This window comes from Psammomys obesus, unplaced genomic scaffold (genome assembly GCF_907164565.1).
Source record: "Psammomys obesus unplaced genomic scaffold, mPsaObe1.curated_primary_1811, whole genome shotgun sequence".
NCBI lineage: Eukaryota > Metazoa > Chordata > Mammalia > Rodentia > Muridae > Psammomys > Psammomys obesus.
Genome location: NW_026591560.1, coordinates 1890091 through 1915906, shown reverse-complemented (window position 1 = coordinate 1915906; position 25816 = coordinate 1890091). Strand labels below are relative to the sequence as shown.

Here is a 25816-nt window from a genome sequence, read left to right as displayed (position 1 = left end):
CCCCCACGCGCGTCGGTGACGGCGGCGCAGCGCGCAGGCGCGGCCGGGTTCCGGGCAGTGACGCGACGACGGGCGCGCGCCGCGCATTTCCGCCTCTGGCGAATGGCTTCGCTTTAGCGCGCCGCGGGCTCAGCTGCGACCCCGGCCCCGCCCCCGGGACCCCGGCCATGGACGGTGAGGCGGCCCCCGGCCCCGCGGGACGGCGGCCGGCGAGCCCCGGGCCCCCGCGGCGGGATTCCGCCGCGCCGTCTTCCGCCCCTTTCTGCGCCAGGGGGTGCTGCGCAGGGAGCGGCAGGCCGGACGGTGGCGCGGGGCGGGGCGGGCTGCGAGGGACTCTGACTCAGTTTACCCCTCTCAGCGGAGGGCGCCTTGACTCAGTGTCGTTCCTGGGGTGGGAGTGTGGTTGGATCGTGACTCAGTTTCCTCCGCACCCCCTCCCCCCCGTGTCGAGATGATTAGTTCTAGCTTCCTTTCCTTGTGAGGGAGAAAGTATTTGCCTCAGTTTACCCTAAAGAGGAGAGGGGATGGTAACCTTCTTCAGTACCTCTTATTAATGTAAAACAGGCACTGACTAGGTTTCCCTGGGCTAAGGAATCCTCTCTGCCCCTTTTCTCTACTAGAGAGACGCTACTGCCTTCTTTAGCCTGCTTTCTGGGCAGTTTTCCGGTCTTACCTCTATCAGGCCTTCCGAGGTCCTCGGGAGTGGGCGGTGAAGTTCACTGACAGTGTGTCTGTGTTTGCCTTTCAGATCTGTTTCCCCTCATCTTCCCCTCAGGTAAGTTGACCATCCTTCCTCAGTGGGAAGGGGCTGCCCCGGATTGGTGGCCAGCACCTGATGGCCAGCTGTGTTACCCACAGAGCCAGCCCAGGCTTCTGGGCCTTATGTGGAGATCATTGAGCAGCCCAAACAGCGGGGCATGCGGTTCCGCTACAAGTGCGAGGGTCGCTCAGCGGGTAGTATTCCTGGCGAGAGAAGCACAGATACCACCAAGACGCACCCCACCATCAAAGTAGGCACGGGCCCCCAGGGGTGTGGGCGGGGGCGAGACATGGTGGCGGAAGGCACTGTGGAGCCCCAGCAGACCTGCCTCCGTGCCCCTGTGCCCTGTGTCCAGGAGCCCGGTGTGGGATTGCTGGCCTCTAGCGTACTCTGTACTTTGGACAGATCAATGGCTACACTGGACCAGGAACAGTTCGCATCTCCCTGGTCACCAAGGACCCACCTCACCGGCCTCATCCACATGAACTGGTGGGGAAGGACTGCAGGGATGGTTTCTACGAGGCTGAACTCTGCCCAGACCGCTGCATCCACAGGTGAGCCCCTTAAAGCCCGGGCGTGGGCTGAGCACAGGGTAGGAGCAGGCAGGGTGGCCAGGCACCTGTTACAGTGTTACCCCTTTCTAGACACAGGCAGAGTCCAGTCTTTTCTGTCCCCAGCTCTGCAGACAGACCTCCTTTGTCAAAAATTCTCTAATAGGAACTCCATGGGATCAGGATCTCCTATCATCTTGGAGCCACAAATCACCGTGGCTGGACAGGACAGTCCCTTAGGCTCTTGTGTCAGAAAGATACTCATAATGGACTCTCCAGGAGCTTAAATACTTGTTGGCAAAAACAAGTGATAAGTAATTGTATAAACAGATGGACAAGATAGACTACTGGAGAATAATAATTTTCATGATGAAAAGAAAACACAGTGCTGGGTGCGATGGCACATGTCTGTGATCTTAGCACTCTGGGAGGCAGAGGCAGGTGGATCTCTGTGAGTTCAAGGCCAGCCTGGTTTACACAGTGAGTCAAGGACAGCCAGGGCTACACAGAGAAACTCTGTCTTGAAAAACCAAAGGTGGGGGGGGGGGGAGAAAACACAGTAATAAATTAGAGGGAGGATTCTGGTCTCATGACTTTGAGACAGCGTCTTTTATAGCCCAGGCTAGCCTTGAACTCATTAGGATTCAGTTACCTCTTCAACTCCGAGGATAATAGGCATGTATCACCATGCCTTTGGGTTGGATAGTTTCAGAAGGCCTGTCTGCTGACACTTAAATGGTGAGAAAAAGCAGACAAGTCCAAAGGAACTTTCCGGGCCCTAGAGAGAAGTACAGCGACCTTGAAGAAGAAATAAGTTTAGCTTGCTTAGGAGAAGAGCCCGTGCGTCGGAGGGTGGCTGTGACACGGTCTTGGAGCAGGTCCCTCAGAGACTTGCCAATGGAATGGGTCTCATTGAGCACCGTGGGAAGCCTAGGCCTGTGACCTGGGCAGAGGGGCGGGAGGGAGGGGCTCTGCCAGGACACAAAACTGATGTGTGAGGCACCTCAGCTTCCAGAACCTGGGGATCCAGTGTGTGAAGAAGCGAGACCTGGAGCAAGCCATTAGCCAGCGCATCCAGACCAACAATAACCCCTTTCAAGGTAGGAGCAAGGGGCAAAGGCAGAAGCCTACCTATGGTGCACACATCTCCCTCATTTTGCCTGGGCCTCCCTCCGCACTCCTCTTTCTCCGTGGCCAACCCAACGTAATAGTGGAATCTTGCTGGCAGTTTGGTACACACTTACATTTTACGATTGAGAGAGAGGCCTAGAGGGGTCGTGTATTCCAGGTCACAGTAGAATCCTGTCTTCTTTCCCTAAGACTTTTGTTTTGTATCTTTCCATCTCAGATAGCCTTACCTCTTCCCTCAGAGCTCCCTGCATCTCCCTGACTCCCCTCACTGTTTTTTGTTTTTTTTAACAGTTCCCATTGAGGAACAGCGGGGGGACTATGACCTGAACGCAGTCCGCCTCTGCTTCCAGGTGACAGTGCGGGACCCGTCAGGCAGGCCCCTCCGCCTGCCGCCTGTCCTCTCTCATCCTATTTTTGATAACCGTAAGTGGCTAGCTGCAGTAAAGGGGAAAGGTGGGTGTGGCCTGGGAGAAGAGTGATGGCTTCCTTTAGTCATCCAGCTGTACTGCAGGGGACAGGGCAGAGAATGCCCAGAGCTGCCCCCAGTGTGAAGCTTCCTGGATCCCCAAGAGCCTGATGGGAGGGAAGTCCTGTTTTCCATAGCTTGTGTTCAGATGCTGGTGTGTCAGGAACTGTGTTCATGACTTTAGGAAACAAACTCCCAGGAACCAGATAGTGCTAGACAGTGATAATTCAACAGTAGCAGTTCACAGGAAGTTCTCAGATGACCTGGGCTGACATTGATGGATTGCAGCCTTTAACAAGCAGCAGGGTGAATGAGAGTAAAAGGGCTTTGGAGTCCCAAGGACCGGAAACCAGTATGAGCTGGGAGTGAGGAGGGAAGGACTCCTTGCCAAGGTAGGGATGAGCCAAAAGCTGAACATGCGCCTGCCCAGGTGGAGGGAGACTGGGTGTGGTCAGATTGTTTCCATTGGACTGTAAGGTCTGCAAAGGACAGAGCAGTCCAGCTTTCTCTGCTGCTCCGCCCCTCTTCTGTAGAACCGGGCCACACACACAGCGGGGAGACAGTTTGCAACTTGGCTGAGGTGAAAAGCAGATAGGAATGGTCTTCGAAAGTGTAGTCAGCAAGCTGGGGGTCCTTGACCCAGAATTGGGCTGGGCACGGCTGTTACATCTCCTTTGGGGTACCCTGGAGACCTCTGATGTTTCAGGGTTTGCTTCCTGTCCCACCCTCAGGCGCCCCCAACACTGCCGAGCTCAAGATCTGCCGAGTAAACCGGAACTCCGGGAGCTGCCTTGGTGGGGATGAGATCTTCTTGCTGTGTGACAAGGTGCAGAAAGGTACACACTGGCTTCTGGGTACCAAGCGGGGGGTGGGGAGGAGTGAGGCTGAGCAGGGGTGATGTGCCTGGGGGCGGAAGGGGGGGGGGATGAAGAGTGATGTCTCAGGGAAAAAGCGTGAGGAGCTGGGGACAGTGGTCTGTTGGGGGTCTGTCGTACTAACCCATACTGCCTCTGCCACTGTCTCCTGCAGAGGACATTGAGGTGTATTTCACCGGGCCGGGCTGGGAGGCACGAGGCTCCTTTTCTCAAGCTGATGTGCACCGGCAAGTGGCCATTGTGTTCCGGACCCCTCCATACGCCGACCCCAGCCTGCAGGCTCCAGTGCGAGTCTCCATGCAGCTCCGGCGGCCTTCTGATCGGGAGCTTAGTGAGCCCATGGAGTTCCAGTACCTACCAGACACAGGTGTGAGGCTGGGGAGGGCATACCCAGGCTGCTGTGCCCCTGCTAGGAGAAAGATGAGGGCTGCATGTCTGGGGCCAGCTCTCAGGACCTACACATACTGTAGTTCATTGCACATAACGTTTCTGTCAGAAACAGACCACATGTGCCGTAGTGGTCACCTAAGTCACCTAAGACTACATAGGCGTCTTGGCGTAAGTATTCTCTAGGTCGTTCATGGAATAAGCTGGCTGTTCCGGCAAGCGTGTGTAACCGGAGTGCTGACGGCACAGAAACAGATCTCTAGGGCTAATTCGCCAACCAGCCTTGTTGAATCAAGGTGTCCCAGATTCAGTGAGAGTCTGGGCGTGTTGCTTCACACTTGACTCCTAGCACTTGGGAGGCAAAGACAGGCAAATCTCTGTGAGTTTGAGGCCAGCCAGGGCTACGTAGTGAGATCTTGTCTCATGTAAATAAATACATCAGGTGGCTGGAGAGGTGGATCAGGGGTTAAGAGCGCTTGCTGCTTCATTCCCAGCACCCACAGGGTGGCTCACAACCGTCTCTAAGTCTATTCTTCTGACTTCGAGGGCACTAGGCGAGGACATGTTGCCCATGCGTGCAAGCAGGCAAAACAGCGACGCGTACATAAGCTGGAGGGGGCGCAGGAAGTGTTGATCGTTGGCATGCTGTGCACATGCAGACACTTAACACGGACACACACACAATACAGTAATCAATAGAGGAGTTCATACAATGACCGATTTGCCAAACATATCTCAGAATGCGTCGTCATTGTTAAACATGTAGTTACAGTCACAGTCCCTTTCTTCCCTTGTTTAACAGTGACCTCCAGTGTATTCGCTCTGTCTACTGTATCCCTTGCTGTGAGCGTTTCCGGAAGGGCTTGACCGGATTCTCTCATCACCTTTTGAGGGGAAGGCCTCCCGGAACTCATTAGCAGTGAGAGGCAGGGGTGCATCTGAACCAAGAGCACTTGGCTCTGTGGACTTGCTGCCACCTCGTGTCTCTTGTCACTACCATATGATCTAGCTTCATTTTGCTCAAAGCTTAGTGGGCAGTCAGGGCTCGTGCCGTGTGCCCTACATAAAAATCAAGCGAGACAGGAGCTGGAGCGAAGGTTCAGTGCTTTAGACATGGCTGCTCTGCCAGTGGTCCTGCATTTAACTTTCAGCACCTACACAGCAGCTCACAGCCATGTGTAACTCCAGTGTCAGGCTTCCTAGGGCACCAGGCATGCACGTGGCGCACAGACAAACATGCCGCCAAGACACCCTGCACATAAATGAAGGTTCTGTTTATCTTGTTTTAATGCTACAGGATTCCCTGCCCTTCACAAGCTGAGTCAGTAGACAGATATGTAAGTGCTATAGCAAATGGGCATGTGTTGAAAGGGCTGAGGAAGTGCAGGCGCTGGGAGCTGAAGGTGGAGGAGGTGGCATTCCCCTGGGGGGAAAACCTGACGAGTGTTCTTCAGGCTAGTGGCCTAGTCCTGGAAGGATGAGGGTGTTGGGGAGTACACAGCCTGTCCAGGGATGTCCATGGTAGGAGCTGTCTTCAGGCAGTGAGCAAGCCCAAAGGACGGCCTTGTTAGACTTAGCCATGTCTGGGCTTTCATCCTAAAAGCAACAGGGAAGCACTTAAGATTTCTAAGCAGAGACGACATGAGTAGGTCTGGAAGCTGAGTTGGTAGAGGGCTTGCCCAGCATGCAGAGGGCCTTCATTTCAACCCCCAGTACACTCAAACCAGGCATGGTGTTCCACACTTGTAATCCCAGCACTAGGGCAGTGAAGACAGGAGGATCAGAAGTTCAAGGTCAGCCTTGGCTACATAGTAAATTTGATGCCAGCTAAGGCTGCATGAAATCTTGTCTCAAAAAAGAAAAAGAGTTGGCAAGACTGCTCTGAGTAAAGACATAAGCAACCGAGCCTGATGACTTCTGTTTGAGCCACATGATAAAAGGAGATAATTGACTCTCACGAGTTGTCCTCTGACCTCATGCTGTGACATGTTTGCACATGTTTTTTGGGTTTGGGGGGTCTTTTTTTTAATTTTTGTTTTTGAGACAATTTGTCTGTGTAATCCAGGCTAAGACAGCCTTCTAAGACAGAACTTGCTTGTAGACTAGGCTGGTCTTGAACTCAGAGATCCACCTGCCTCTGCCTCCTGAGTGCTGGGATTAAAGGAATGTGCCACCACCCCCTGGCAACACACACGTAAATGTAATAAATTAGGTGTTTTGGTTTTCCTGGTTTCTGTGTTGTTGGTTGGTTGTTTTGGTTTTTGAGACAGGGTTTCTCTGAATAGATCCCTGGCTGTCCTGGAACCCACTCTGTAGACCAGGCTGGCCTCCAATTTATAGAGATTCCCCCCCCCCCCCCCGCCAGTGCCACCCAGGTGCTGGGATTAAAGGTGTGTGCCACCACCTCCTGGGCTGATCTTGGCACTTTTTAAGGTCACCTTTTTGATGATTAAACCTCTTGTGTGCTTACTCATCCCCAAGGGTGAGAAAAGCCAGCACATAGTAGCCAACACAAACTTTGGCAAGTTCTGTTGCATTAGTATTGGGAGAGTGAAAGAAAAGATGATGTTCAGGGTAATTCCAGTTTCCAGTTTTGGTGCCAGGACAGTGTGAGACAGAGAAAAAAGAACTGGTGGTCGGGTGTGAGGTGATAAAGTTCACTTTGGAGGAATGAAACTGAGGTGCTCTAGATGGTTCTTGGAACTAAAGGAACAAGCCCCTAACTGAGCTGAATCTCTGGCGGCCTTAGCCTCAGTCCACAGTGCTTCCCCCTGAGCCTCAGTGGATGTTTAGGTGAGCCAAACAGGTGAGAGGTGAGCTGCGGGTTCTTGTCCCCCAGAGCAGGGCTCTTTTACTTAGCAGGGTCAAACTCAGCCAACAAGGCTGGCCGTGGTGGCGCACGCCATTAATCACAGGGTTGCAGAGGCAGAGGCAGGTGATCTCTGAGTTTGAAGTCATCCTGGTCTACATAGTGAGTTTCAGGACAGCGAGGACTATCCAGTGAGACTGTCTCAAAAAGCCATCGGGAAAGAAGATTTAACTATCAGACCCTTCTTAGAATCTAGGCACACATCCCTTCTTAATTGGTTGGGAGGAGAACTAGCGCCCAGCTAGAGAGTAAATCCTACCGTCCATATTGCTTTCCCAGATGACCGCCACCGGATTGAAGAGAAACGCAAAAGGACCTATGAGACCTTCAAGAGCATCATGAAGAAGAGTCCTTTCAATGGTGAGATATGGACAGCCTGAGGGAGAGGAATGGGCAGGTAGGCCAAGCTCCAGAGTCTGAGAAAATCCCTGGGGTCTTAAAGCTGACCTAGCTGTTGCTCTGTAGGACCGACTGAACCCCGGCCTCCAACCCGGCGTATTGCCGTGCCTTCCAGAAGCTCACCTTCTGTCTCCAAGCCAGGTAAGGAAGTCCTTTTGTCCTTTTTGAATGAGGGTCACATTTGTGCAGACTGAACTTAGAGTATCTTTGGAAGGGAACTGGGCAGACCTCGCTTTCACCCGCAGAGTTCTGAAGCCTGCTCTCTGTGGGCCCATACTTCTCAGGGTGAGGCCTGGCGCTGTGCCAGGATTGTCCAGTCCAGGGAGCAGTGCAGGTGTTGATTGTTGGGCTCTGCCAGAGCCTGATCAACTCAAGGCTTGGAAGTATGGCACAGTAACCAGCAGTTTCTGAGGTGTTAGTGTCCATGGAAGTCTGTGGCTATACTCCAGTTAAACCCTGGGCTAGGTCCAGGCCTTATGCTAACAGCCTATATTTCTGGCTACTGGGAAGAGTGTGGCAGGAGGGTCATAGGTCCAAGGCCATCTTGGACTATAGGGTGAAGTTCAAGGCCAGGCTGAAGAGCCCTGTCTCAAGTTAAAAAGTAAAAGCAGGGTAAGGGTACAGCTCAGTGTTAGGATGCTTTCCCGCATGGATGAGGCTCTCAATGCAATACCCAGTTCCAAGGGATTAAACAGTCCCTGAGTTGGATACCTTGAGATACAGACATTGGAAGTGGATAGTCTCTGCTCCCAGCTCTTGATGAATTTAGAAAGCAGAAATCACCTCTGAAGTAATAAGTTGTGGGCTGGAGAGATGGCTCAGAGGTTAAGAGCTCTCACTGCTCTTGCAAAGAGTTCTATTCTCAGCACCCACAGGGTGGCTCACAACTGTCTCAACTGCAGCTCAAGGGGATACAGCGCCCTCTTCCGGTCTCTGTAGTGCACATACAGAAAAGCAGGCAACACACATACAAATAAAACAACATTTTTTAAAAAGTAATAGACTGTGAATTCTAGTGTGTGGCTCAAAAAAAGTGACATATGCTCGGTTTTGCAGCTGTAACACGAGAAGAACTTGAAAAGGTCAGGGTGGGAGCTTTATGACCCCATAGTCAGGGGCCCTACAGGCCAGGTCAGATTTTAGTTCCTAAAAGGCACTGGTTCTCTGCCGCTTGGCGCTGGGCTGAGTGATGGTGGCTGGGGTGGGTTGTGTCCTGCCCTGTTCTAACGCTCTGCTCTTTGTCTTTCTCCCGCAGCCCCGCAGCCCTATGCCTTCCCAGCGTCCCTCAGTACCATCAACTTTGATGAGTTTTCCCCCATGGTGTTACCATCTGGGCAGATCTCAAACCAGGCCTTGGCCTTGGCACCATCCTCTGCCCCCGTCTTGGCCCAGACCTTGGTCCCCTCCTCAGCCATGGTACCAGCTCTGGCTCAGCCCCCAGCCCCTGTCACAGTTCTCGCCCCAGGTCCTCCCCAAGCCCTGGCCACAGCTGTTCCAAAGACCACCCAGGCGGGGGAGGGCACACTGTCTGAAGCGCTGCTGCAGCTGCAGTTCGATGCTGATGAAGACTTGGGGGCCTTGCTTGGCAGCAGCACAGACCCGGGCGTGTTCACAGACCTGGCATCCGTCGACAACTCAGAGTTTCAGCAGCTCCTGAACCAGGGTGTGTCCATGTCACACCCTGCAGCTGAGCCCATGCTGATGGAGTACCCCGAAGCCATAACTCGCCTGGTGACAGGGTCTCAGAGGCCCCCTGACCCAGCGCCCACAGCCCTGGGGACCGCAGGGCTTCCCAATGGCCTAGCTGGGGATGAAGACTTCTCCTCCATTGCGGACATGGACTTTTCAGCTCTTTTGAGTCAGATCAGCTCCTAAGGCGCTGACAGTGACCCTGCTCTGAGCAGCAGGTTTCAGGGCACTGAGGCTTTCCCAAAGCACAGGTTCTGGGGCATGTGCTCCAGCTTCCCCGGCTCCCTTGGGTGGTGTCTCCTGGGGCGGCACACTGTATTCTTTATTGGCAGTTTCTCAGTCTCTCCGGAGGTGCTTCAGCAGAGCATTGCCTTCTCTGGGAAAGGAGCTGGGAGGACTTGCTCTTCCCTGTGTTCATAATCAGCTCTCTTCTTGGTAGGGACCTCTGGGACTCCTCTTCCATCCTCCAGCTTCCAGCACTCCTACAGAGGGGCAGCTGGAGCAGTGGCCTTAAGGCCATAAAGCCTTACTATCAAGTGTCTTCCTCAGCATGGATTCCTGTACACCTTGATGCAAAGCAATGCTCCTAACAGCGGCCCCTATGTGGTGCTACCTGACACCAGCACCGGAGGAGACGCTGCTCTGTCGTGTGGAGCAGCTGCCTTGCCAGCTCTTGCTGTGCTGAGCTGTGGCTGAAGGAACAGGTGGGACAGTGCTGGCCGCCTAAAGGATCCTGGGGGAAGTTTGGTCCGAGACATCCCTGTACCCCCTTTCCTCAAGTGCCTTAATAGCAGGGCAAATTGTGTAGAGGCAGAAGGGTGGGCTAGAAGTTCAGCCACAAGACAGTCTTCACCGAGAAAGCTATTGGACTCTTGCTCTTTCTAACTCTGAACTAATAAACGTGTTACCGCGCTGGCCAGAGAATCGCCATTTTTCAGCAAACACTGAGCACACTCTGCTGGTCATTTCAGGTTGGATGATGGTGAAATAATTGAGTGACTTTGTAGTCTTGTATGGGGGCCTGGGAGCTGAGGACGCCTCCTGCAACAAACCCTTGGTTCCCATCCTGCAAACTTAGCAGCAGCTAGGGCAGGGTTCCTGCTGCCAAAGGCCCAGTAGGGCCCAGTAGCTGTAGGGTGGAGTCCATTTGCTCCAGGAGTTACATCACCAAAGATAGGGAACAGCCTGGGAGGGGAGGTGGCGGTGAGACCATCCTGGGGATGATGAAAACCCTGCACAACAGTTGGGAGCTGGCAGGAGCTCAGGCTGAAACAAGGCAGCCATTTTGTATCCCTGGTGATCAGTTCAAGGTCATCTTGAGAGCTTACTGATTATGAGGCCAGCCTAAATTATATGCAACACTCAAAACAGCTTGTTAGTCCCTGCCTCCCCCAACACACAAAAAAAAGCCGGGTCGTGGTGGTGCGTGCCTTTGATCAGAGGCAAAGGCAGGGAGATACATGAGTTCAAGGCCAGGCCAGTGAGGTCTATGCTGGGAGACCCTGTCTCAAAACAAAAAAACGTCTGCCGCAGTACTTTCGATACCATGTGCCAGGAGGACACCTAAAACCTTAACCCAAAGCCTAGCTCAGGTGCTAAAGCTATTTCCCCTATTGTCTTGCACATGCATAGCGGCTCATCGCACAGGCCAGAGCGCCAGTCTTCTGGGATGTGCGTGCCCTCTGAGCGCTCGGCGCAGTGGTGAGGGGATCCCTGTGCTGAGGGGCCTGGAGGTGTCTGGTGGGCGAGCTGCAAGGTAAGCCCCTGAGAGCAGGTCCCTGTGCAGAGTGCGGTGGATGGTCCCTGCAGAAGAAGATTCGGATGAACAGCACATGCTGGGGAACTGGACGACATCTGTGGTCTCCCAACAAACGCCGGGTGCACATATCTAGGGGGCGGGCCTGAAGCAAGGTGTATACTACCTGAGGACCAGGCTAAACTCAGCTGCAGCTGGGGAGGAGCCCAGTCTGTCCTTGACCTGGTCTTGGAATCAGACCCCTTTGAACTTGCCTAGAGGCAGGACCTGCATTAGCATCCCTGCTGGGGTGGGGAGGGTGGAGGAGGCTTGAAACCCAAGGGCACCCCGCAGCCGATGCTTAGCAGAGGTTCCCAGCCTTAGCTTAGGCAGTGCCTTGCTCTTTCTTGGCTTTCCCAGTATCCTGCAATGGCCAGTGACCCCCGGAAACCCTCTTTTAGTCCTTCCCACACTCCCTGAATGACCTCACCATACTAATGGCTCATCTGCCCCAAATCTTTGTCTCTAGCCCACACTTGTCTCCTGGGCGCTAGCCACTGGACAGTTGTACTCTGATGTCTCTTAGACTCACCCTGTCCCAAGTGACCATAGTCATCACAGGCTGTCCCTCCTACCTGTCTATCACTTCCCACCCACCAGGGGCTCCGGCCGGAAACTTGGCCATCACTGTGGACACTTCTCTTTTATCAGTGTCATCCGTCTTCCACAAGGTCCTAGGAAATTACTCTCTCCTCCCCAGTGTGCTCCCTGCAGGGCAGCTTCCTTCCTCACTAGCCTCCCTGCGGCCAAACGCTCTCCCTTTGAACATCAACCACAAGTCAGATCGCAGGCCCCTGCACACACATCCCCAGAGTGCCCAGAGCCTGGCCGTCCTTTCACACTGCCCCACGAGGCAGCTCTCTATAGTCCCTGCGATTAGTCTTCCAGTCAACTTGACTGGAGTTCAGATACCTAGAAGACACGCCTGCATGTTTGTGAGGGAGTCCAAAGAGGCTTAACCAATGGGAGATGAGCATCACCATACCATGGAGTCCAGAAGTGATAAAAAGAGTAGATGAACAGCATTGCTTTTTCTCTCACTTCCAGACTGGAAACAATGTACCACCATCATTAAGAATCCCCTCAAACCCCTCAGAGTCAAAATAAAAGCCCTTTCCTTAGACGGTGTTTGTGGGAGGAAACCAGGAAAGGCTAGGCCTCATGTAGGAAGTGCACCAGATCCCTAGTGCACTTCTCATGACCTCTCCTGGTTCCTTCGTGCACCCTAACTTCAGCCCAGTGGACCCTCGACTGATCCTACTGGAACACCTCTGACATCTGCTGGTGAACTCACTTTGTTTATGTGCATTGGTGTTTGGCTGCATATATGTGTGTAAGGCTGTCAGATCTTGAAGTTACAGAGTTGTGAGCTGCCATGTGGGTGCTGGGAATTGAACCCAGGTCCTCTGGAATAACAGTACAGGCTCTTAGCTGCTAAGCCATCTCTCCAGGCCCAGAACTCAACTTTTAAAACTCAGTTCTCTTATTAACCTCCTCCAAGAAGGCTTCCTTGTGCTCCTGTCCCCCAGTGTTCCCCGCCCTCACTTATACTATCAGAGTGAGTTAGCCAACTCAGGCCTGGGTTTCCACAGAGGAAGCCCTGGGTAGGGGCTGCGCCTTGACTGGCCCTCAGCAGAAGCAGAGCATTAAGACAATGTCCAAGTTTGGACAGATGATGCCACTCAGGGGAAAGGCCTAGCCTAGTGAGGAACAGAGGGAGTTGTGGCCAGTGAGAAGTAGGTTGAGGGCCACTGTCTTCTGGGATACAGAGAGGAAAACCTGCCACCTCTGGAACTGGGGCCTGCAAGAGGTGATCAGGTGGAATCAATGATGCTCTGACGCTCAGCAACTCAAGACAGGGAGGCCTGTCCGGGCACTCCATGCCACCTCCCAGAATCTATCCCCTTCTGCTCTGGCCTGCTGGCTTTCTCTCTTCCCACTCCTGCTCTAAACAAGACAGGAAGGCATAGAGTATGGCCACCTGCTTCCCTAGAAAACCCAGTTAATGAAGATGAGCCAAGGGGTGTCTTATCAGTCCCTACCCTGTGCTTGATGCCAGACCGGCTCTAAGTCAGTGTTCCTGGGACCGGTCCCTGGTGCTCCTAAGACTCTGATGTGGCTTTGGGAAGGAGGGGTGCTCCCTCACCCACCCGTGTATTCTGAACACACAAACACAGGTAGAGCTGGTTTTTGTTTTTGTTCCTGAAACTCTCTGGTGTCCCCTTTTCTTTACAGAATATTTACAAACAGGGACAGGTCGGGGCACCTTAGCCACCAAATGGGCTGGGAACTGGGGGCAGTGCTAGACGCGCCTCAGCGCAGGAAAATCCTGAGGAAGGTCACCAGTATGACCCAGGTGCTCTCAAGAGCCAGGCAGTTCCAAGCAGGTCCACAGTCAGCCTGGAGAATAACAGGCGAGCCTCAGGCCAGGTCAGGAGTGGGGGAGCCCAGCTGCTTGGAGGCCAGGAGCAGGCGGGTGGCTGCACTCTCAGACTCGGCCAGCAGCCTCTGGTTGTTGTGCCTGAGGCTCCGAACCTCCTCCTCCAGGGCTGCCCTGTCGGCCTTCTCCTGGGGTGAGGAACAGCAGTCAGAACCCTTTCCGGGGGCAGCCCTGTGCTCCCCCGTCCAGGCCCTCTGCTCACCCTCTGCAGGTCCTCCTGGAGCTTCCTGAGCATGGACTCCAGGTGAGAGACCTTTTCTGACAGGCTCCCAGCTTCTGGCCTGAGGACACGGGGTCAGAACTCAGCAGGAGCAGTGCTGGCTCCCAGACACCGCTGATGAGAATGAACCCAACCCCAACCCTGTGTGCCGAGGCTTAGGTATCTGTGGAAGCAACTCCAATGAGCAGGCGGAGAAGGGGCACATGCACACGTGCTCTCACACACACACACACACACACACACACACACACACACACACACACGCACGCTACGTGAGGGCAGAAATCTTACTCAGAATCACACTTTGGAGGTCCCTTGGGGTCTCCGCTCTCTGGAATGGGCTGTCCTAAGGGAGAGAGACTGTGTGGACAGGTCTGAAAGGGACGAAGCCCATGCTGGCTCCTCTCCCCTGGACCCTCACTGCCTTACCCTCCCGGGACAGTGACTCCAGGATTATGTTGCAAGTGGAGGCGATCTCTGAGATGGACTGCCACTCATCTTCTAGGGTGTCGCTGCCAGCTTCTGACATAACTGCAAGTTAAAAGAGAGAGGTTTGGGAGGGGACCCTAGAGCTGACTGTCTTCTCCTCCCGCCCAGGTCCACAGCTCCAGACTCACTCTTACTGATGGAGTTCCTCAGAGACAAGGTTCTGGGCAGGATGGAGGCCCTCAGTTCTGGGGCTGAGTCACCAGTGTCCTCACGGCTACTGGGGCTGCCCACCTGGTCCTGGTCCTGGTCCTGGGGGCAGAAGTGAAAGGCAAGTCAGTAACACCCAATTATCATCTCTGCAATCAACCTCCAGGGCCTTGTTTCTGCTTACCGGGGCGGGGGGTGTCTCTCTGCCGGTGCCGGTACCGGGTGCTGCTGGGTTGGCAGTGGTGACAAGGAGGAGGTCTGGCGTGGTGTTGTGCAGGACCGGAGCCTCATCCGACAGGGAGCTAAGGTGGGCAGGGGTGGCTCAGAACTGAGAGCTGCTTTCCTAGAGCTGCGGGGTCCTAAAAGGCGGGCCCAGGGGGTGTACCTGCGTGGCGACAGAGAGTTGTGGCTGTGCAGGAACTCTGTTCTCTCCTCGGTCAGATCCCCGGGCCCCGGAGGGCTAGCGCTGTCTTTCAGGCAGAAACGCAGCAGCTGCTTCGCGGGGAGGGGCATGACCACCTCCACGGGCTCATCCTGAACCGGCTCTGGGTTCCCACGCCGGCTGGGTTCCTTCAGGGACAGCATGTACAGCTCGGAAAAGCTCCTGGAGGGTGAGGATGGGGGCAGCAGCGTCAGGTAGGGCCCTCCAGCCCCTTCATGTCATCAGCCCCGTCCCAGAGGCTTCCAAAAGGACAAGCACTCCACGCATCCCCTGTCGATGTCTGCCTGCTCCACACCCCTTTCCAGACCGAGGTTAACACACACACTCGCACAGCGTCAACCTCTGCGCTCAAACCAGAGGAAGGCCTCCTCCTCTGCGCTGCCCCATCTATCCCAGGCAGGTCACTCTATTTCCTTGTCAAATGGGTAATGGTACTGGGCCCTGACTTTGTTGTAGGCTGTGAGCGTTTGAACAATTATGATATCAGTTGATTAGCATCCACACGGCATGGTCTGGAGCCAAATCCAGTCGATGCTTCTCTTTCTCTTTGCTAGCACTGACAGCTTCTGGAACTCCTGCCAGCTAAAGACAGTTTTCAGATGTCTTAAAATTTGTATTCATGTGTACATATATGGGAAGGAGCCACACGTGGGCAGCTGCCTGTGAAGGCGAGAAGAAGGCAGGGAACTCCTGCAGCGGGAGTTAACACACAGGCCGTCATGATCCACCATGTGGGTGCTAGGGATCTGACTGCTGTCTTCTGCGAGAGCAGCAAGTGCTCTTAATGGCTGGGCCACCTCCCTAGCCTTAGTTTTCAGGTGTTTAAATAACTGAAAGACATTAACAGAATATTTTGTGACGTGTAAAAATATACAGTGTGGAAATAACGTCGTGTTTCCACTTGGAAGTCTGACTGGGTTTACCAGCGGTAAGCTCTTCACATGATGGAGAGCACCTATACAGAGTCCTGAAATTCCAGTCTCCACGGTTTTGGTGGAAGCTTGGCCACACATCCATCTTCCCACAGAGTCCAGTAACTGTGGCAGAGTAGCTCCAAAAGCCTAAAGATATTTAGAGCATTTGGGGCTTTAGGGGGAAGGTTTGCCTACACTGGATAGAATAGTAGCGGTCAGTTAGTGTGTACAGGGGTCGGGGAGCTAGTGTCTTGAAATGATAAAAGGGCTATCTGACCTTTACAGCAGAGAAGGCCTGATCACCTTCGGTCTAGCTGAGTGATGTAGGGTTCCTGCTGCTGCTAAGCCGGGAGGTACAGAATGGGGCCAGCAGCCTCCCACCTCCCCACGTTCCGTGCACTGACCTCCGCGGCCGGCCGCTCTCGTCGGGGGGCAGGACCGTGACGCAGACCTTGGGCGCAGAGCGCAGCATCTGGGCAGCAGCTTCTGGACCCAGCTTGGGCAGCGTCTGACCGCACACGCGCAGCAGGCGCGCTCCGGGCCGGAGCCCAGTGGTCTCCGCGAAGGTGAAGCGCTCCACGTGCGTGACAAAGCCCTCTGCGTCCACCTCGAAGCCCAGGCGACCTTGGCCATCTCTGGGCAGGGCCAGTTCCCTGGTCTCACAGCCGCGGCTCACCAGCTGCGGGGAAGGGCTGGGTGAGAGAGGTCCTCTGGGTCGTGGCTTCCCAGAGCCAGCTCCCCGGTCCCGCCCGGCCTCGCTCTACCTAACACAGCACAAGCGACCCACAGGATGGCTCTGAGGTTAGAAGTCACTCACCCGTGCAAGCCCCGCCCCGACCACCACCGGCCTAAAAGGTTTCCAAGAGGCTCCGCCCCCAACGCGCACCAGCCCCGGGGAGGCGCGCGTCCCGCGGGAGCGCACGGACTCCGGGTTCCCGGCTCACCTGCAGCCGCGCCACCACTTCGCCCACGGCTTGCCCCGGGGCCCCGTCGAGACGCAGCGTGATCGCCTCCCCGCGCCCGTGGTACAGATCGAGCTGGTGCTCCGAGAAGGTCCAAGCCAGCACGTCGCGACAGGCACAGTTGAAGACCACGCGGCCTTCGCGCGGTGCCACGAGCACCAGCGTCTCTGCCGAGATGCCCAACAAGCAGGGAACCTCGGCGGCGGCGCTCTCCGGGCCGCCCGCCTCCGCTCCCGCCGCGACCCGCGCCCCCGGGGCCGCGCGCACGCCCCACATCAGCGCGCCGGCCGCCTGCAGCTCCGCGCCCGGGCCCCGGGGGCTTGCCCGGCGCCTGCCGCCCAGGGAGGGCAGGCCGAAGCGCGAAGCGGAGTCCAGCGACGTAGTGGTCACTTCATTGGTAGCCAAGTCCTGCAGGTACTGCTGCCGTGTGCGGGTAGCCATGGCGTGGAACTGGCGTGCGTGACCAGCCGCTTGCTCACCGTTGAGGGCCTTGGCCAAAAGGAAGGCCCGGAAATCGGCGTTGGCCGCGAAGGGGCCTCCGCCTTGCGGCAGCGCCGGCCCGAAGGCAGGAGTGTCCTGGGTGCGGCTCACTGCCACCCTGCGTGGAGGAAGGCTGTAGTGAAGGAGCGAGGGGCGGAAGGGGGCGGGGAATGTATCCGAGAATTAGTGCCCACGGAGACCCGAGACCGCCCTCACACCCACCTGTACGAGGTGTGCGGGGTACAGGGAGCATGCGCGCGCACCACTAAGAACACGTGCTGGAAGTGCGAGCGGATAGTTGAGGGGCAGAAGGGCTTGCTACCGGGCTCCTGGAACACGATGGTCACAATGTCATTGCCGATATGACGCTTCCTCAGGAGCTGGAGATTAAAGACAGGGAATGTGAGACGAGCTTTGTGGCCCCCCAAATCCCTCTTCATTTGGGCATCGCAAAGCCTGGGCCCCAAGGGTTAAGGCCTGAGGAAGGTGTATGGGTAGGTGGTACAGCCAGAGGGGAGGTTGGGGTCAGCAGAGCACCCTCCCCCCATGTCTTCCCATGGCCTGGCCCAACCCTTCTCACACCTGTTGCTGGTTATTAGGCGTGTAAGGCAGCATCGTGGACACGTGAAACATGATCTCATGGTCTTGGTAGGTGGTGTAGAGCGAGTGTGTGCCGGTAGAATCCGCTGTAGCCAGACAATGGGGGCACAGAGGACACGGGGAGAGTGGGTGACTTCATTGCCTTGCCTGAGCTTATTTCTCTCTAGGCCCCAGCCAGTGGCTGACAACCCTCTCCAGCCACCAGCTAATGCCCAGGCCACAAAGTCCAAGAACCCCATCTCCTGTAGGCTACAGCCCCACAGCAGGGTGGAGGGGAATCAGGATGGGGTGCCGAGACAGATCACAGAAATGAGAAGTAGTCTTAGAGGGAAGCAGAGAGCCAGTGCCCTGGGCAGCTCAGCTCCCATTCTCACTCAGCCCCAGCCACCACGGAGGACTAGTGTGCTGACAAAGCTGTGTCCCTGCGCCCTCCCTGTCCGGGCTGCACCCTCCCTGTCCGGGGGCCTCACTTTTGGTATCCAGCTGGGCCCGGTAACTCTCAAAGCCTTTGAGCCGCACCACATCGCCCAGCAAGGTGAGGAACTGCGTGAAGGCTGCTCCTGCCTCCTGGTTGTTGTACATCTCCTCCTCGGAGCCCTGGCCGGCCCGGCAGTACAGGATGCCTACCTTCCGCTGGAAGCTCAGCTGTGGGGGTCACGGACAACAGAAAACAGACACTCAGTACGCTGCCAGCCCCACCCGTGCCGAGGTGTAAAAGGAATGGTGAGAACTGGCATTTGGGGCTGGGCTGCCTTGGAAGGGACTCTGTGCCTGCCGTGTGTGTGTGTGTGTGTGTGTGTGTGTGTGTGTGTGTGTGCGCGCGCGCGTGCACTTCCTTGTGCTCAGGAGGGCAGGGGAGGTCACAGTTAGGGAAGGGATGGAGGAGGATTTATTGACTCTTCCAATAACAAAAGAGATGACACTCAAAAAGGACGCCCTACACCATATCCCGAATATCAGATAACAGGAGCAAACTTTTATAAAGTAGCGAGAAAATAATTTTATGGTTGGGATCACTACAGCGTTATAGAAGGTCGTCGCATTAGGAAGGTTGAGATCCATTGGTCTGCACAATGCCTTCACTCCCAACAAATGTCCACGTTATTCTCCTCCTCAACTTAGGGCTCCATTGTACCCTTACCCCAGCCCTTTGTGGGTTTTGAGCCATTCCTGTCCCCTTCCTATGCCCAGTTTTTTTTTTTTTTTTTTAATATAGTATCATACATAGCCCAGGCTATACTTGAACTTCCCACATAGCTAAGACTGGCTCTGAACTTCTGAGCCTCCTGCCTGTACCTCCAAAATGCTGGAATTCTAGACATGTGCCTGAATTTTTTTGTTTTTTTTTCTTTTTTTGAGACAGGGTTTCTCTGTGTAGCCTTGGCTGTCCTGGACTCCCTTTGTAGACCAGGTTGGCCTCAAACTCACAGAGATCTGCCTGTCTCTGCCTCCCTGAGTGCTAGGATTGCAGGCGTATGTCACCATTCATGGCTGTGCCTGAATTTTCTGTTTGTTTGAGGCAGAGAGTCTTGCTGTGTAGCCCAGGCTGGCTTTGAATTCACTGGCATACTTCTGTCTCCGATGCCTAACACGGGGATTATGAACACACCTCTTATTGCATGCTTTCTTCCGGTGTCTTCCAGCTGCTGACAGACATGTCCTACTGACCCCACTGAAGTAATCTCGCCTCCCTCCTTCACAGCTAACCGAGGGCTTGGTAAGCATGCCTGAGGTCCTGGCTTCTGTACCCCAGGGGAGGGGGGAGGGGAGGTACAGACGACAAACCCCACCAGAACCACGACTCCCCCTACAGACCATACACACGGCCTCACCCTGGCACCCTCTTGGCACTGTTGGCCCTGCTGTTGGCAGATGACAAGAACCTCATTTTGCTTGAAAGTCTTCACCTATGTCTCCCTCCACATTTTGTCCCCCCCCCCCCCACACACACACACACTGTTGCTTCCAGCTCAGACCTTTCCCCAAACTCCAGGTCTGGACCACCAGCTGCCAGGTGCCTCCCCAATCTTTTCTGAGGCAGCCTCTCTACCTAGTCCTGGCCGTTCTGAAACTCACTATGCAGACCAGGCCGTCCTGGAACTCAAGGAGATCCTCCTGCCGCTGTCCCCCGGGTGCTAGGCCTAAAGGCCTGTGTGGCACCACACCTGGCCCTTCCAATATCTTGACCCCTGAACTATGACTCCTCTGCCCACATTCTTTCCCCCTTCCAGGGCCCACAAAACCCACAGCTCCCAGGGGCCGTGCAGCTAGGGATCTCAACCTTGTCCACCTTTCAGTTGGCCACAAAGCACTAGTAACCCCCTTATCACATTTGCCACCACAAACACCATGTCTAATCTGAACAACAGCTGCAGTCTGGGGCCTGTTCTCCCTCCAGCCTGCATCCCATGTTGCAGCCAGAAGGCCACTGTGCCTCTCGGATCTGCTCCGAATCTTTCGGTGGCTCCCAATGTCTTCAAGAAGAAAAAAAAGTCCCCTCCCCATTCCAGTTCCAGGCCCTCCACCTGCACCAAGAAACAGGAGATGCATGAAGCCTCTAAACCATCAATCTAGATCCTTCTGCTCAGAAAACCTTGTCAGTCCCACCTCGCAGAAAGCCTGCGCATGCTGGTCTGAGTGCTTATGTCTTTCAGTGTGAAACTGGCTGCTGTCAGCACCGTTGGTGGGCCCTCTCGGGTCCCCCAGGCCCTCCTTTCACTGACCCCTGCTGCTCCTGTATCTCAGCAGGGGCTCTCCTGCACACACTCAGGACAGCACCTCATGCGGACCTGTTTGAGCATCTGGTCTAGGGCCTGACCATGAAGATGTGAAGTGTATCTGTTCAATGACCATTGAACTAGGAGACTCCAGGCCAGTGGGCAGCCTTCAGCACAGGGTAGAGGACTTCCAACTAGCTCGAGTGGCCTAAAAGGAACAGGAAGCTCCGGGAAGCTTCCCATAAGGAGAGTGAACCAAGCAGGCACTGGGGGGAAAAAAGCCGCTAATGATGAGGGACCCGCAGAGCAACTGGGTCGGTCACGTGGGCCCTTCCAAAATTGTAAAGTGTGTAAGGTCACCTAGGTCTTTTTTTAATGCACAGCCTGAGTAGCTCTGGGCTGCAGCCCCAGAGTCTCCATTCCTAACAAGCGGTGGGTGGCTGCTTTGCAAGGCCTCCTTGGTCAAGCCAGTCTCGGATGACCTCGGACGTGGACCCTCCTCTCTGAAAATGCTAGAGGTAGTTCGGCTCTTCTGAGGTCAGGTGCCCAAATCAAGTCAGGGAGCTGGGAGCTAGTCAGGCTGAGTTCAGACCCACCTCCCGGGAAGCTGAGCCCTCTTTCCTCCACTCACCACTTGCTCATCTAGAGTAAGCAGCGTGCGGGGCACCTTGGGGGAGGCAGAACCCAGGCGTAGGCACGCTGGGCTCAGCCGTGGAGCCACGTGTTCCAGAAGCTTCTTCGGGGATAGGCCCCTCGGGGGCCCGGGGGGCAGTGCGTCTTCCGAGATGGTGCCGCGGAGGGTCCGGAGCTGAGGATGGGAAGTAGGGCATTCAACTTTCGGTGCGGGCTGCGGGGGAGGAAACCCACCTCCTGAGCCTGGGACCCCAGCCCACCTGCGTGGTCCGCACGATGACCCGGTAGCTGTGGAGGGTGCCCCCTCCGCTGCCCTCTTTCTCCTCCCGTCGCAGGCTCACGGCCACCGGACCCAGCGCCTCATCCAGCCCAAAGAAGTTCTGGTGTTCTGGGGTGGGGGTTGGGCGGCGGCCGACCGGTCAAACCCACAGACAGCCCTGTCCCTTCTCGACCACGCCCACCACGAGGTCCTGCCCTAGACTCCGCCTCACCGAGCGCTGAACTTGGGAGAGGCTGATTCCCATCCCCCTTTTTTGCAGTCCCACCCACATCACACCTTGTCCCAGCCCCTGAAAACCAATGCTTAAGCGGTCCTAGGTGAAAGACCGCCCTGGCTCCAAAGCTCATGTCCTCCCTTTCAAGACAACGAAGCTGCTACTTCCAATGATGATGGTGAGAGAAAAGGGTTTCGTTACACGGGCATGGAAACAGGCAATCGCTCACTGGCCTGGAGGGTTATGGAGATGAACAGAAGCAAGCGGGACTCCCTGACTTCAGTGTGACGCCGCCCTAACGAGGTGGTTAAAGTGGAGCCGACGGAGCCCAATTCAGCTCCTGCTCCTTTTTACAGGGAGAGGCTAGCCCATGAGCCTCCTACTGTATACACTGTAGACCACAGATCTCTGCCCCAGACCCTCTTCTGTTTCTCCCAGGCTCGCCCGCCCCTTACCTTTGCCATAGAAGTACTTGCGGTAGTAGCCTGCACCCAGATCTGCGTGCTCCAGGCTGTAAGCTGTGGTTCGGGTCTGTGGCTCCTCCAGGACCGACACAGCCGCATTAGGCAGTGCAGGGGGCACCGGTGGGGACACTGGTCCACCCAGACCTAGCTCGCCCTCACCGCCAAGCTCGCTCACAAAGCCGGGTGCCCCAAGCAGTAGATCTGAGGTGGTGGTCTGGTTCTCGGGTAAGGCCAGGGTTGCAGAGCTGGCCTCTGTGTGGCTCCCCGTCCCCCGAGGTCGTGGAGCCCAGTCAAAGAGCAGACTCTGCACATCATAGTGAGCAAACCACCTGGGCTCCAGCACCGGCGGGAAGGTCGGCTCTGGCTCCTCAGCTGGCAACCCCAGAAGTGCCAGTGGGTCCGTGAAGAGCCGAGTAGGGGTTGCAGCAGGGCGGCTGGCATCCTCGTGGCTGTGGGCACGGGCACGGGGACTGGCTGGTGTAGGGGGTCTAACTTCGCCAGCATCGCTGCCACTGCGCAGGAGCGGACCCCGGGCTGGCCTTGGCTCAAAGGTAAGTGGTGTCAGTGGGGGTCGAGCAGGTTGACGCAGCTTACGGGCAAAGAGGTCATCGGTAGGTGCAGGGGCCATGCCCCGCCGAGGGCTCCCCACACCGCCGGCCCACATGGGCGTGCTCTGTGGGCCTCACTCTCTGGGGGCCGGGCAGCATTGGTGGACACAGGTCCCTGGTGCCCAGCCAGAAGGCTGAGGTTTCAGTGGTTCCTGCCCTGAAGGAGGAGGGGGCTGCTCAGATGGGCCTGGAGAGAAAACAGGAACTCAGGCCCCCAGCCCACTCGGCTTCCGGTCCCTTCCGGGACCATCAAAGCTGCTTCCGCTTTCCTGGCCACTTCCTTGTCTGCCTTGGGCTGAGGTTTGCAGCCCACTTTCAGGCTTAACTGGACAAGGCTCGGGGGTGAGCTGCAATGTTTTGCTTCTAGGGTCCTGGTGCCTGGACAACAGGGGGCCACCAGGGCCTCTCGGTTCCTGCGTTGGCTGTGGAACTAGGACCACAGTAAGGGTTACCACTAAATTCTGGAGAGTTTCCACTGGGACGGAAATCAATGCAGCCACCGGTGTCTGGGTCTTGCCCACTTGACAAAGGGAGGACGTCCTGTCCCCAGAGACCTTCCTCCCTGGTACCTCCCACTTCCTCCAGGGTCCCCCAAGGAGCTGAGCACCCACGGCCTACTCTCAATGCCCTGGTTCCCAAAGTCTCAGTACCTCAAGGACACAGGGGTTCCTGGGGCAGCTGCCGTAGGACAGAAACAGTGGCGAGAGGACTTCCTGCAACACAGGAAGTGGCCCCAACTCAGCCCAGCCCCCTGCTTGGCCCCTGTATCCTGAGGAAGGTGCTGGGGTCACAATAGCTCAGTCATGGGATCCAAGACACCCAGGTCTCAAGGATTAACGCTAACCTCTTACAGGTTAGCCTGCCCGCTCCGGGGGGGGGGGGCAGGGGAGAATAAGCCTGACAGGATCACCTGACCTCACTTGGATAGGGAGGTCAGAACCCAGTGGGACAGGAGGTCAAAATGAGGCCCAGTCAAGGAGATGAGCTTGCCTCAATTAGTTCCATGTTCAAACTAGAATTTGAATCTGGCCTGTGAGTCTCTAAGGCAGTGGTTCTCAGCCTTCCTAACGCCGTGACCCTCTAATACAGTTCCTCATGTTGCGGTGACCCCAACCATGAAGTTATTCTCATTGCTACTTCATAGCTGTCATGCTGCGACTATCAGGAATTGTGATGTCAATTACCTGATAGGCAACCCCTGGGAAAGGGTCATTCGACCTGGGCACACAGGTTGAGAGCCACTGCTCTAAGGCTTGGCAGGGCCTACTGCACCTGCCTACTCTGTCCCTGTCTGCGTAGGAGGAAGGCAAGTTTGTGAGAGGAGGTGACATCTCAGGATCAAGGTCTCACAGGATGTAAGGCTGAGACACCCAAGGCCCCAGGGACCTAGTGAGTACGGAAATGTGGTGAGGCTAGACTAGGCAGGTGCAAAAGGTGTGAGAACGCAGAGGCCCGCCTCCGGGTGAACTACGGATGAAGGCAACAGCCAGGGCAGGGGCGTGGGAGCCCTCACTGCAGGTGCAGGCCCCTTCGTACGTTTTTATGCACCATCCAGTGACACCAAGTGGGGCTGGGCCAGAAAGGGACAGGGAGCAGCTCCAAGGTCTGCCTCAGCTGAGTCTCCAGAACCAAACAAGAGCAGGCCTCCTCCGGGTCTTCCTGACTTGGTTTCTCCTAGGACAAGCTCCGAAGCTGGACTTCTTGTTTTCTTTGAAGACTTAGGAAACCGAAAGGGTGACGCCAGCTACGTCTGTGTGTGAACTATGCAGGCCCCAGTTCCATGGACCAAGCTGTGCACACATGCAGGCTTGGACTTAGGCCACATTGTAGGGAGTAGAGTGAGAGGAACTTGAGGGAGGGGTCTGGGAGGGCCCCTCTCCAAGAGCTGAGCTCTGTGAATGTGTGCAGCCTAGCCCAGGAGCTGCCTCTTGTTCTGGCCCTGCCTTAAGGGGTGTACTTGGGCTCTGCCCCCCATCCGACAGCTTTACACAAGGTCCATTGAGGCCAGGACATTCCTCGCAGCCTGTGTCACTAGGGGGGATGGGGGGGGAGTGCCCCGCCCCCACAGATCCGGAAGGCCTGGCTGCCCCAGGAGGAGTCGCTGGATGCTTCCCAGCACATCTGGAGGTCATGACCCTATTTCTGTTGCCAGGGAGTGCTACAGATGTTTCCTCCCAGGCCAGACCCAAGACTGCAAAGGCTGGGAAAGAGGTCATACTGGGGGAAGGGGAGCCCCAGAATGAGGGGAGCCCCCTCACACTTGGCAGCAGGAGCAGTTGCCAGCACTGCTGCGAGCAGTCTAGAGCCAACGGATCCACTCAGTGGCTTATGCAGGGGAGGGAGTGGGAGCTGCCAGCAGGAGTCAGAACCCTGGACATGCTGACTGACTCGTGGCTGGACTAGAGCAGGAGGTTGGGTGTTGGGGGGATGCGGGTAGTGAAAGCGGCGAACAGTCCCGTTCCTCCCCACACTACACGAATCCACGTCCAGTCCAGGCCACTCTGTTGGGTATCCGGCCCGAACCTGGTACCTCCCGTTCCCTGATGCCCCCAGTACCTCTCGGGCTCTCGCGGGCCACCGCTGCCTTCCGCACCAAGGTCCCGTTGCCTCTCTCTCACCGCTCCGGCGCCTCCGCTCCGCCTGGGGGCGGGGCCAGGATGGAGGCGGTGCATGGCGCAGGGGCGGGACTACCCGGGAGCTGTCTAAGGCGGGAAGCCCTGCGGGTGGGGACCTCCGGCAGGGCCTTAGGCAGCCCTGGACAGCCTGAAATCTGCGGCCCCTGCCTCCGGCCGCCCATCTAACTTCCCTGCCCTAGCCCAGTCACTGGTGACCTCACCGAGAAATGGGAACAAATGCACCTGCCTTCCAGACCATTTAATGCTAGAGGAGGCCACCTAGCGTCCCGCTGTGGCCCAGCAGACAGCAGGTGTTGAGGGCCTGAAATTATTTCACTCTTTAAGGGCCGAGCCTAGTTAACTGTTCTACACAGGCGCTCTTTAGTTCTGAAAACTTCTCATTGTTGGTGTAGTGGTGGCACCATTAATCCCAGCACTCTGGAGGTAGAGCAGGTGGATCTGAGGCCAGCCTGGTTTACACAGGGGGTGCACAGTGAGACCCTGTGTCAAATACAAAAGAACCCTTTCTATGCAGGTGTAATCTTTATGCTTGGAATGAATAAGGCTTTGGTCAAGATCAGGGCTCACGAGCCACTAGGGCTGGGAGCCTTTCCACATCCAGGACGGCCTGAAAAGCACATAGGCTGATGAGGAAGGCAAGCATTCCAT

The 25816-nt window shown here is 56.0% G+C and overlaps 2 protein-coding genes across 5 annotated transcripts; one reads left to right on the top strand and one right to left on the bottom strand.

The window, feature by feature from the left end:
* Positions 1-9: 9 nt before the first annotated feature.
* On the top strand, positions 10-10044 carry Rela (RELA proto-oncogene, NF-kB subunit). Its single transcript, XM_055610621.1, has 11 exons — positions 10-174; positions 749-775; positions 859-1010; positions 1166-1314; positions 2320-2411; positions 2734-2865; positions 3640-3744; positions 3938-4150; positions 7319-7399; positions 7505-7579; positions 8694-10044. Exons 1-11 carry the CDS (start codon positions 168-170, stop codon positions 9311-9313), a joined length of 1653 nt encoding a protein of 550 aa, XP_055466596.1. The 5' UTR covers positions 10-167; the 3' UTR covers positions 9314-10044.
* A 3055-nt stretch (positions 10045-13099) lies between these two features.
* On the bottom strand, positions 13100-25235 carry Sipa1 (signal-induced proliferation-associated 1). Of its 4 annotated transcripts, none has more exons than XM_055610591.1 (17): positions 25089-25235; positions 23183-23245; positions 21916-22719; positions 21227-21354; positions 20965-21141; positions 18087-18261; positions 17599-17702; positions 17239-17396; positions 16519-17134; positions 15979-16253; positions 14604-14822; positions 14403-14520; positions 14200-14320; positions 14012-14113; positions 13874-13928; positions 13565-13643; positions 13100-13490 (listed from the first exon to the last, which is right to left on the bottom strand). In XM_055610591.1, exons 3-17 carry the CDS (start codon positions 22586-22588, stop codon positions 13344-13346), a joined length of 3147 nt encoding a protein of 1048 aa, XP_055466566.1. In that variant the 5' UTR covers positions 22589-22719; positions 23183-23245; positions 25089-25235; the 3' UTR covers positions 13100-13343. The 4 variants fall into 4 exon arrangements, with proteins under 4 accessions (XP_055466566.1, XP_055466569.1, XP_055466568.1 ...); XM_055610594.1 differs by having other exon boundaries at positions 21916-22689; XM_055610593.1 differs by lacking the exon at positions 23183-23245.
* Positions 25236-25816: the final 581 nt, after the last annotated feature.